The sequence below is a fragment of the Dendropsophus ebraccatus genome, chromosome 6, assembly GCF_027789765.1.
Source record: "Dendropsophus ebraccatus isolate aDenEbr1 chromosome 6, aDenEbr1.pat, whole genome shotgun sequence".
Classification (NCBI taxonomy): Eukaryota; Metazoa; Chordata; class Amphibia; order Anura; family Hylidae; genus Dendropsophus; species Dendropsophus ebraccatus.
The window spans coordinates 53,654,447-53,667,426 of NC_091459.1; the positions used below are offsets into that span (position 1 = coordinate 53,654,447).

Consider the following 12,980-nt stretch of genomic DNA (forward strand, 5'->3'; position numbering starts at 1 on the left):
AGTGGGAGCTCAACCTAGAGCTAGACACCTAGGACTCATACTACCTCACAAGGTGGTCTCCGAACGTGTGTAGGCAGAAGGCAGTCAGAAATGTATATCTATATGTGAGTATGAGAAGTTCTTCGTTCAAGTATTCTTCAACATCCATCCCCACAGAATACTGTTACTAATTAGGCAAGAGCTCCTATCTGGCTGCTATACTTCCCACACACACAAGTATTTTCTTCTTCCTACTACCTCCAAGGTCTATCCAAAGTCTGTATTTTTGCACTAGCACCTGTAAGCAGTGTGTCTGTGTACTGTGTATTGCAGATATTTCCAGTAAAGTTCAACTCCTGTTTAAGTGCTGTCATCTCTTGCACCTGCACCTATACCTGTACCTAACACTAGTTTTAACAAAGTCCAGTGCCCGTGGGGCTGGGGGTGGTTGTTACCTCTCCTGGCCACAGTGACATTTTTCCAGAAGCTGCACATAACATCTGCAACCAGCACCTCGGGCCGCGGCACCCTCACCTCCCAGCTCCTTCTTAAATGATAAACAAGACTCAATACATCAGTCAAAGAGGGGCTGGGAGGGCAGGCAGGGAGGCATGCTGGGCTGTGGCACTTGAGCTGTCCACTTGACCTGGATAATTTGTTGCAGAAATATCTGTTACTGAAAATAATGTTCAAAACAACTGTTTCATCTCATGTGCATTGATTTCTGTAAACCATATTCAGATGAATGGCTCACAGAAATCTCTACAATAAATCTGCTGTATGTGAACATCAGCTGACAGACAGGTGTTTGCTAATTTGGAAAAGTGACAGTGCACTAATAATGGAGTCCATCTAGTACTGCTGGACAAAGATTGCAGCCAGCACGCTACCATGTGCATTTCCTAGTGATATCTAGTTATATTGTTCTGGGTGTCAACATTAAGACCCCAATCATTAAAAACATTTTACATTTTTTTTTTTAAATAACATGAACACTTTTAGGCTATGTTCACACTGCGTATGATTCCGTCCGTAGTGTGAACCGCGAATATACGCACGTAGTTTTGAGGTTGATGTGTTCGCTTGAAAGTATACAATATACGCCCGCACAATGCACACTACGTATGAGCTTACGGCCGGATTTCCATGCGGTCCCGTACGAAGTACTTATTTCAGACAAATTGAACTTGATTTTTCGATCCAAAAGGTTCTGTGTTGTTTACGGGGCTGGGCGAAGATTTCCAAGTAAATGACCTGCCTCAGATCGCTTCGAAACAAGCTAGGGAAGCATAACTGTACTACGGGCGTATGTTTGCGGTTCGTACGCATATGGCCGCATGTCTATTTTTCCCACGCCCGTAGTTTCAGCCACACATGTACGGCGGCGTACGATCTACGGACGGAATCATACGCAGTGTGAACATAGCCTTAAGATGATCTGTGGTAAACCCCAAAACTTGTAATGTTTAATATCTTTAGCCTCAAGTATCCTGATTCGAAAGGTGTTTTTACTTTCTTGCCAGTTTCGGCAATATATGGATTTTACTATTTGGTTGACTATCTGTTTCTTGTTCACAACACACAGGACTGCCTTGCCTACTACATGCTATGACGTCTGGCTTCTGACTTTGGTTTAGCCTCCACATCTAAGTGAAAGGATTGTTTCTTTCAGCAGAGTCGGCCCCTTTACACTACGGGCCGCGCTTCCACTGGAGTCTCTTACTGGGCCACTATTGCACTGGCATCTCTTCGCCTCAATGTAAGCTGCAGGTCCATGGGTAAAGGTTTCCTGTACGGGAAGGACCTCTTTCCTTTGTCCCCCTGTAACAACTGGAGTTGTGGATCCGCTGTAACACCACTAGCGATGACGTAAGCCAGACCAGGGAGCAGAGTCTAAGGGGCCACTGGTCTTCACCAGTGCCTACCGCAAGGCAGGATGGGCTTGCTGCGGCAGGCAACCCCCAGGTCGCTACCCCTGGCATGGCTTGCTAGCGGTGGCAGACGAGGTGCAGCTGGAGACACGTAGGCAGGCAAGTTGGAACACAGTGGGGCTCATGGCTTGAACCAGAGCAGCACACGCAGGCAGAAACACAGGTAGCTGGAACCATGGAACAGCAGGAGACAGGAATCACGGGCAGGAATCACGGAGACCTGGGACCACAAAGTCAAGGGAAGCATGCAGAGGCTCCAACAAATATGACAGGACAGGGTTGCATTTTACAGGGAAGCCAATTAAGGACACACTGTCCCTTTAAATTTAGGCAGGCCTGGCACGCACGCTCCCCAGGAGACAGGGATGTACGCAACGGGCAGACAGGGAGCAGGAGGAAGCGGTGTCACCACACAAGCCAGAAGACGGGGCAGCAGTCGGACAGGTATGCACCATGGCCGTGGCTGTAACACCTCCTCCCAACAAAGATGTAGATCAGCTGTCCTCTATCTTTTCAGTGGGCTGGGTTAGCGCTTACAACCTTGCCCAAAGCAGAGATGGAGGACAGATGATCCACATGTTGGAAGATTGGGCCCAGGAGTCTAGCTGGGGGGGGTCGAGTCAAGGTAAAAAAAAAAAAAAGCAGAAAAATGGCATAGAAACCCATAATTACTCTATTTTACAAAAATCTAATGCTATGGTGTGCTATTTATTAATGTAAAAATGTTTTTCAGTGGAATATGCCTTCAAGGCTTTTTTCCTTAGATGTGTTCAGTCTCTAATTGTAAAGGTTGTCCATGTGTAAAGGTTTCATTTTAAATTTGTTTGATTATTTTGGAACAGCAGATTGTAACCCTCTTGCTAACAGGCATCTTTAAGCTATCAATATTATTATATGGGAGGGGGTTTATTGTCTTTATTTAGCAGTGTACAAAATGGTATAAGAGGGTCAACAGTGAGTTCCATAGCAATTTAGTTTTATTATTATTATTATTATTATTATTATTATTATTATTATTACCAGGAACAATGTGGAATGAGCTTGGAATGTGGTAGCTGACACATAAAATATTGAAGCTTTGCTGCTGCAGTTCACACTAGATGGTGCTAAACACTTGAATGCTTCAGAATAAGGCTATGTTCACACTGCGTATGTTTCCGGCGAACCGCGAATATATGCACGTAGTTTTGAGGTTGATGCGTTCGCTTGAAAGTATATTTCCCACGCCCGTAGTTTCAGCCGCACATGTACGGCGGCGTATGAAATGCGGCCGGACTTATACGCAGTGTGAACATAGCCTAAAACTAGATACACAACAGGAATAAGTATGCAATGTGCCAAATGGCAAAAAATGTAAATCCAGCTCCAACCAGTGCAATAAAAAAATCCAAATTTATTATAGATGCATGTTAAAAATTACATGGACGTCCATACAAAAGAAAGAACCGACGCATTTCAGAGCCTAAGCTCCTTAGTCATGGCTGACTTCCACATGCTATGTAGCCATATTTATATCCATTGTTAGTACAAGCACCTGGGGTTTGGTACCACCCACAAAGGGGGTTGTAACCACAACCTCATTACAGAGCAATCCACAGAAGGAAAACATGTATGTGGAACACGCACAAACAGTAAAAACAATAAACTAATAAGCTAGGTGAACATATACGGTGCAATATAGATAATCAGTAGACGTCCATGTAATTTTATGGACGTCCATGTAATTTTTAACATGCATCTATAATAAATTTGGATTTTTTTATTGCACTGGTTGGAGCTGGATTTACATTTTTTGCCATTTGGCACATTGCATTTGTATTTGTGGATGGGAGTCGGCCCATTGCCATCCGTGCTCCACCGAGGATTGACACTTACAGGTCTGAGGATTTGGGTGAGCTGAATTTTCCTTTGCTTTGTTGTTACAACAGGAATAAGTACCTCACCCTCAAGTCATTATTAGCTTCATAGGTACCTTTAGGTCAGTGTTAATTTCATACAGACCTCAGCCAGCCCACATTGTTTTCATGCACACCTCACACTTATTAACTCACAGTTTAAAGAGGCACTGTCACGAAAAAACACTTTTGACATGTCAAAAGTTTTTGATTGGTCAGGGGTGTTCAGACTGCCACCCATCAAGAGAATAAGCCAGGGGCTCTCAGCCCACTCCCCTCCTGGCTCTTGTGTCACATAATTAGATAATACACATAATAGAAGTCTATGGGGCACGTCTCTTCACAGTAACATGGAGCAGACTGTGCAGTCTTCTCCCCGCTCAGTCCTCTTATTGGTCAGGGTCTGAAAACTTAGACCCTGATCCATAAAAACTTTTGACATGTCTCTGTGACTTAAAAACAAAATTCTAATTAAATTCTTTATTACATAATCCAGTACAAAGTAGCAACTTTTCGACCCACTGAAAAACTTTTGATATGTTTCTGGTCCAACAGCACCAATAGTGAATTCGAAATTCAATATTTTATAACATAATCCAATACAAAGGAGTCAAGACCTATTGGGTCGAAAAGTTGCTACTTTATACCATATTATTTATTAACCCCTTCATGACCAAGGTCATTGATGCCCTGATGTCCAGGTCAAATTAATGTAATTCCCTGTCTTCTAAGAGCTATAACGCTTTTATATTTTCACCTACTGGGCTGGTTGGGGTTTCAACAATTTGAGGTTGAACAACATTGTTATATTTTAATAGATCGGAAAATTCTGTAAGCTACAATATATAATATATATATTTATTTTACATATTTTTATAATGGGCAAGGAGGCATTTTAAACCTTTATTGGGGTGTTATAAGAGGTTTTTAATACTTTTAAACCACTTTTTAAATTTTATTTTATTACTTTTATTTTACAGTTAAACATGCAATCATTACATTGCATACACTGATCTAGGCTATTACCCCCATATATTAGTACTATCGGTGATCTGTATATAGAGTCTGCCTGAGAGCAGACTCTATGCACAGATCGCCCATCCGACAGGACGGAGGTAAGTGGCTTACCCCCTGCAGGGGGTGTCCCGATCAGTCAGTGACAGGTGCTTAACCGCTATGCATCACAGCATTTAAGGTGATTGGTCAATTACTAAGTTGTTCTTGGTGACACCACTTCTATGGTGGTTGGTCGATGGTTGGTATTGTACAGCTTAGCCAGTGATGATACTGTCGTAATGCCGGTGCTAGTTCAAAACACAGTTTTGGTGTTACACCTGCTTTTGGTGATGTCTGGCTGTACTGTTCCCCGATGGTTGGTGACCTGTCGGGTTGTGATGGGTCTCTTGGGCTCTTGAGATGACCTACCTGGACTGTTGGTTCCGCCACCCACAGAAAGGGGAAATTAACCCAAGGAGTATATAGCCGGTATGTGTAGGTGCTGGTGCAATGATCACTGAATCCCAGTAGAATAAATAGAATGACTTTACTGAGATAGAATAGCGGTCCTTGAGTAGCTTAGTGTTGAGCATTGAAGAGAAGAGGAGTTTTTTGTGAGAGCCCCAACCCAGGGTAGTAATGTGCTCTGTTGGAACTTGAGAGAGAGATACTTGAGAGAAGAATACTTGTGCCTGAGTTTCATTTAAACCACCTTCTGCCCTGCAGTGTTGGGGTACCCGCCCTGTCAGGGTGACACAAGCCCCAGTCTTGGTTACCTGAGAGTAGCTAAGTGTCTGAAATTATCCGGTGTCACCTGCACTGCGAGATAGAGTACGTTGACCTTCCTTATGGTAGCTTTGCTCCAGGGTCAGTTCCTCTGTATTAGGACACTGCCCTGCACTTTTCAGAGAGGTTCACGGCATGGTCTAGGGTGATCTCTGACTTGGCCTCCTGTAGAGGTCTAACACTGCATAGTGTATGTAGTTATTATCTTAGAAGTAAAAGTCTCTGAACTCTCCATAGTGTCTCTGACCACTAATAACACTGTACTTAACTCACTTCCTGTCCACACTGGGCTAACCAACTCCTTCCCCAGGGGCTTTGTGTATTGTGAAGAACAGGCATAGGGAGAGAAAGACAGATTATCTCCTATTGGTCGGCACAGACCATGTTACAGAAATAACAGTAACCCTTTATTCACTACAGCTGTACAATACATAACAAGGTTTAAACTCAATACTGGCACCTAGTGGTGAAATCATACACTACTACCTTTATCACCACTAAAGAGATAACTTTGTACACCTGTCATTATCCTCGGCTCCGGTGACACTGATGTGTGCGGGGCCGCTCACACTGCAGTTCCTTCTGACAGTCAGGAACGTATATATACATTCTTGCTGCATGGAGCATCGGCAGCAGGAACGTTTATATACGCATTGCTGATATGAAGAAGGTTTAAAGAATTGAATTTAAATTGAGTCTGCTGTTGGATTGTGGGCTTACCACACTGAGGGGCGAGTTTCGTTGGTGCTGTTAGACTTTGCTTTTTTCTGTGATATCAAAAGCTTTTCTTTTGTGACAGGTACACTTTAAGTTTCTGACACAACATGTTGTAAACAATCATCAGAAGAGAGGCCTACTACTAAGAGTCCTTTCCCAATTTTCCTGTCTTAACACCCTCAGTCCAGTCTACTATACCACAGAAACTGAGCTCACCTGGACTTGAACCAAGGACTCTACAGTTATACTTGCTCCAGAGGTTTGCTTGTTCTAGCCTTGCCTAGCCGTTTGTTTGCTTCATCTAGTAATTTGTTCATGAACCTACATTATGGCCAGTCTTAGAAATTGCTACTATGTATTAACCCACAACTTTATACTACACAGTGCATACATCTGACTCCTGACCATGGCTCATCTCACTCTCTATGTCTCTCCTGTATGTCTGACCACAGCTGATCTCTCTCTCCTGTATGTCTCACCACAACTGATCTCTCTCTCTCCTGTATGTCTAAAGACAGCTGCTCTCTCTCTCTCTCTTCTGTATGTCTGACCACAGCTGATCTCTCTCTTTCTCTCCTGTATGTCGATCACAGCTGATCTCTCTCTCTCTCTCTCTCTCTCTCTCCTGCATGTTTGACCACAGCTAATCTCTCTCTCTCTCTCTTTCTCTCCTGTATGACTGATTACAGCTGATCTCTCTCTCCTGTATGTCTGACCACAGCTGATCTCTCTCTATCTCCTGTATGTCTGACCACAGCTGATCTCTCTCTATCTCTCTCCTGTATGTCTGACCACAGCTGATCTCTCTCTATCTCTCTCCTGTATGTCTGACCACAGCTGATCTCTCTCTATCTCTCTCCTGTATGTCTGACCACAGCTGATCTCTCTCTCTCTCTATCTCTCTCCTGTATGTCTGATCAAAGCTGATCTTTCTCCTGCTTACCAAACAAGGCATAACATCTGTCTGTAATTGTGAACTGTCATTGCCTCTCGTGCTGGATTCCAGATCTAAGAACCAGCATTGTTACATAATAATCAAACCAAAAGCATGCTTTTCAAATCTCTGAAATGCATTACTTTGTTTTCAACCTCAATGGAAAATTAACTGAAGAGCCAAGTCACGGAATTAGACATACAGGAGTCATAGAATTAGAAATTAGAATTAGAGACAACAGAATTATACTTTTATTAGTGTTACAGACACATCATGTACCAAGGGTTTCTTATCTGCTGCTGGATAACTTTTTCTACTAATGCTTCTCAGTTTCCCAATGATACATATGTGTCTATTTTTAACTTATCTCTAAACTCAAATGGGCAGATGTATCATCTGTGCAAATTTTTTCAGCAAAATTATCATTAGGTGCAAGTGCCTTGATAAATATTGTGCAATTTTTTTGTACAATTTTTTGGCTAAAACTGCTTGGCATAAAAAGGTAGCTAATATGAAACCACACCCTCTCTGAGTGTAAAAAATAAAAAAAAAGGCACAGTCGATGCAAACTACTCAAAAGTAGAGCAAGGTCCTTAAGTGCAAATTTTTACTACATGCGCAAAAACTTAGTACTAGCCAAAATAATAGCAAATATAAATAATGCATCCACCCCAAAATGTTTAGGGATGACTATCATGAGATTAAAAGGTTTTCACAGCCACCTGAAGTCATGACCTTCTATCACTATGTGTACACACTATATGAGTTTAATAATAAACATAGTGATTATCTAAATCAGTCATGTCAAACTTTGGCCCGCCAGGCAATTCAGAGTTTGAATTACATTTGGCCCACCATGGCTACTATAAACAAGACTATGGGGGAGGGCTGGCTAATATATGAGACTATGGGGAGGGCTGGCTACTATATGAGACTACTTGGGAGGGCTGGCTACTATATAAGAGACTATAGGGGAGGGCTGGCTACTATAAAGAAGACTATGCAGAGAGCTGGCTACTATATGAGACTACTGGGGAGGGCTGGCTACTATATAACAGACTATGAGGCAGGGCTGGCTACTATATGAGACTACTGGGGAGGGATGGCTACTATATAAGACTATTGGGGAGGGATGGCTACTATATAAGAGACTATAGGGGAGGGCTGGCTACTATAAAGAAGACTATGCAGAGAGCTGGCTACTATATGAGACTACTGGGGAGGGCTGGCTACTATATAACAGACTATGAGGCAGGGCTGGCTACTATATGAGACTACTGGGGAGGGATGGCTACTATATAAGACTATTGGGGAGGGATGGCTACTATATAAGAGACTATGGGGCAGGGCGGTGATGGTTGTGGTGTGGCGGTAATATTTCCCCCTTGTATACTGGTATTATTGCCAATATTGGTCTCAGTAAACAGGATTTGGTTAGTAACAGTATGGCGGTAATTTGTATGGTGATAATATTTCCTATATACTGGGATTATTGGTAACATCGGTCTTGAGATACATATATATATATATATATATATATACCAATAGCATGGAGAAAGGGGGGCCCAAGTTGACCTCTTGCACCAGGGCCCAAGAGAAACTAGCTACGCCCCTGAGTTGGGGTTTAATCATATCATTTATCATAGTGCACAGTGCTGGGAGACGCACACCACTGACAGTGCCCCAGGACTGCCACATTTGCACTTCAATAATTATCAAGGTTGGCCCGCAACTTTGTCCAATTTTTTAATTTTGGCCCACTGTGTATTTGAGTTTGACACCCCTGATCTAAATGAAGCCTTTTGAGTGTTTTGATAGCATGTCTCCACAAGTAAACAAAAACCCAGAAAGAGCTTTCTATAGATGGGTAATTTTCCCTTCTGGTTTGGCCTATAATACTTAGTCATGTTTTAGGGGAAAGGAAGCAACTTCCTGTAGATGGCAATTTAGAGCATGCTTCTTGATGAAGGAGAGGTGTTTTGTATACAGAATATTGTGTTGAAAGCCTATTGTAAAACGTTGTAACGCCTGGTGTAGTGGACCCTCTGTACCGTCACTAGCGATGGCACAAAGGGAGCGGAGTCTAAGGGGCCGCTGGTTTTCACCAGAGCCCACCGCAAGGCGGGATGGACTTGCTGCGGCAGGCGACCCCCAGGTCGCTACCCCTGGCTTGGTTGCTAGTGACGGCGGGCGAGGTGTGGCAGAAGTAGTAGGCAGGTGATAGTGCTGGCAGTGGTAGATAGGCGTCACCGCGGATGACAGGCAGAGCACAGGAACAATGGACTAACAAGGGACTAAGGACAGGAACAGGAACAAGGACTGAGGTCAGGAACAACAGGGAGCTGGACCAAACGCTATGGGAAGCATGTAGAGGCTCCAACACGAGGGACAGGGCATGCTGGGATTTATAGGGAGTGACTTGGTGCAACTTCCAATTAGGGGCGGACTGGCCCTTTAAATCTGAGACAGCCGGCGCGCCGGCCGGGACAGGCGGAGACAGGAGCGGGGCTAGGTAAGGCGCCCCCCCGGGGCCGAACTAGTAGCAGCGCCGGGTCCCTGCACATGGACCCCGGCAACTGCATGGGGCAGAGGGAGGTTGCGGCGGCGGCCCGGAGCACGGGACGCCGCCGCAGCCGTGACAAACGTTAACTTAACTAAAGGAAAGGTAAAGCTGGATACATATGTAACTCCAAGGCAGTGTTCAACATTGCTCTGCTAGTTGATGATGCACAAGTTTGGGATATCTAGAAGGACTTACTTGCTGTAATGAATCTAGTGTTTGATGATCTTTACCACTGTGCTACTGCTGAAGGGGACTTACCTATTCTTTGCCAGGGAGTACACTGGATACAGTCAAATAGATCATGTCCAGGAACCAAGTAAATATGTACTCCCTGGTAAATGTAATGCACGATTCTATAATGTAGTGTCCCACTACGGGTGGTTTTCTTGTTTTTACACACCCAGGTAAAATTAGTTCACTCAGGTGCCACAGCTAGTGCAGTTAGTTGCTGTGCCCTGCTCCAGCAACTAGATGTCTCACGGGAAGTGCACAGCTATAGTAAAGGTAGGAAGGTTAGCCTGTTTTCACTCTCTCTTACACACACACACCTTCAGTCACATGGCCCTACATAAGAAAGGGGTTTCCTGGTTACTTGAGTTCAGTGAGCAGAGTAGCTCCAGAGAGAGTTCACTAAGCAGAGTAGCTCAAGAGAGAGTTCAGAGAGAAGTTCAGAACAGTCCCAGTGTGAGAGACTACAGTGATCATGCACTGCCTAACTTAACTTTGGGGTAGCCGGAGTTACAGGAAAGACCCTTGCCTATGCTATGTATCTACACTTCAGGACAGTCACCCCCTAGAGAGAAGAGACAGAGGGACTGATCCTTCCTCTGCTGTGCTCCATGCTCATCCTTCTGCTAATCGTGTCTTCCAGCATCTTCTTCCTCCTTCTACTACAGTGGTACCTCTGGCCACTAGAGTGCCCAGGCGGCCAACTGCTCTGGATTTATAGAGGCAGCCTGTCTCTACCTGCTACTGCCATCTGCCAATCCAGTGCGACCTGCGCATATTTACACCAGTTCTGCCTGCTGCTTCCTGTCTGAGCTTTGTTGAAGTCTGGCATTTCAAATAAAAGCATCTGTCTGCTGTTTCTGCTGTATTCCTGTGTATCCTGACCTGTGCCTGTGCCTCCCACTCCCACACCACCTCCTCTCCTTTTGCCCTCACTGTTGAAGTACCCCAAGGCTCTGTCCTCAGGCTTCTTCTCTTCTCCATCTATACTTTTGGCCTGGGACACATCATAGTATCTCACAGCTTTAAAGTACCACCTCTATGCCAATGACAAACAGATCTACTTCTCTGGTCAACTCTCTGCAAATCATCTTTCCCCAATCTTGCTCCATCCCTCCATCTAATCTCTCTGACGCAATCAATGGCTGCACTCTGTCCCCCATCCCATCCTCCCAGTCATCTGCCTTGGCACCTTTGACTGTACCCCATCTTTTAAACTGCTTATTTAGACCACCTCCAGACTGTGCAGTTTAAAACATTAGTGTTCCATACAGTAGCCAGCTCTTCCACAGCAGTGCCCCCCACAGTAGCCAGTCCGCCCACAGCAGTGTCCTGATAGTTATTAGTTACACTGGCCGGCTTAACATTCAAAGAAAATGTCACCTAATGCACCTTTGCTCGACCTGGAGTCTCTCCTCAACATGTGGTTGATCCCCTTCTCTGGTGCGAGTTAGGGCTACCTCCGGCTGTGGACTCCGGAGTTACTGCAGCTCCTGCTTAGCTCTCTGTCCCAATGTAGCTCCGCTCTCCCTCCCACTTTCACTCTCAGCCCAGCCACATCTCACACTGCACTGGGTAGACATGCCTGTTGAAGAGTGAAGAGTGTTGAGAGTCCTCTGTCCTTATGTACCAGTCTGCCATTTACCTTATTCATGTAATTTTGTTTTCATTTCTGTTTCTTACCCCCTATTGTTACCCCCTATTTTGATGTAACATGTTTTGTTGGCTGCCTGGAAAACATGGATATAGCCATAGGCCAAAGGCTGTATCCATATTTTCCAGGACTCCCTAGGGCTATATTCAACTTCTTCAGCTACCGGTAATCGAATGTTGCATGCTGGAGGTTTGCTCATCTAGTGATATGTCATCACCACAAGATTGGAATACCCCTTCAATTAATTCTACAAGCCGATCAAATATGTAAAATATTATAACAGACATACTCTTTTGTCCTTTCAGAGGTGCGGAGAAATCCCATTTGACAACCCTGATCAGAATGCCAGATGTATGTGCATGCTAGGTAAGAGCTCTTAATTTTCCTAATGTAAATGCTAAATGTCATGGCGCTTCACCACTGTATTCCTGGTGAGTGTGAGTACAGTCATTATGCTGCTCAATTTTCATTCACAAAATAATCCTGTTAGTTTTGGCCGGGAACACAAAGTTAAAATATTTTTATATACTGAAATACTCTTTCTAAAAAATATGTATATAAAATAAAAGTTGAATTAGGCCACAAAATTAATGTCAAAAGTTCTTTTTTCATGTGCCTGGAATCTTGTTGAATATGGGGCTGGAGGATGTTTGTGGTTTGAATCTCAATTCCCACAAGCCACGTGAAAATAGTTCCTTGGCAATCTCTGTGCAGCAACCATTGCAAGGTCGTTCACAGCTAAGAAATTATTGGCATCAAGCAATGAAGCAAACATTGCAGGCAAATAACCTCCTTATTATGACTTTAACTGGATCTTATGGAATCCGATGAAAAACCTACCATCTTATTCTCTTACTTTCTTGTTCAAAGATGTGGGCACATTATTGTTATAGTGATTCCTAATAAGAAAAGGTCTGTTAACATGAAAATGTAGGCATGTTTGCCTTGTTTAAGGCCTACCTGTTTGGGTTTTTTTAAGAAATCAACAGGTGTTGTGATTACAAGCAATTATTCAATATACCCACTTTTTTTAAAAGTTTTTTTTAATGTTTAAATCAACGTTCTACATATGGCCAAACTGGTCCATGCTCCCCCCCCCTGTTATTAGGTTTTTTTCTCGGTTCAAAAAAAGAGACCAAACACAGGAAGTCCCAGTCCTTTGTGCGCTCACACAAGGAAAGACACCTGTTCATCATGCAGGGTGTATATCAACCAACAGAAATTAGCTTAGACTAATCATATTATTACCTTAAACTAATTATATTATCAGCTCTGCATGCTTACCGGAAGACAATGC

The 12,980-nt window shown here is 43.7% G+C and overlaps 1 protein-coding gene across 2 annotated transcripts in view; it reads left to right on the forward strand.

Annotated features, from left to right (window-relative positions):
* Positions 1-12,980, forward strand: part of PDE7B (phosphodiesterase 7B) — a 269,764-nt gene that overhangs the window by 93,536 nt on the left and 163,248 nt on the right. For both annotated transcript variants that reach the window (XM_069974991.1, XM_069974993.1), the window contains exon 2: positions 11,989-12,049. In XM_069974991.1, the coding sequence (XP_069831092.1) occupies positions 11,989-12,049 (61 nt within the window). The remainder of the gene's footprint in view (positions 1-11,988; positions 12,050-12,980) is intronic.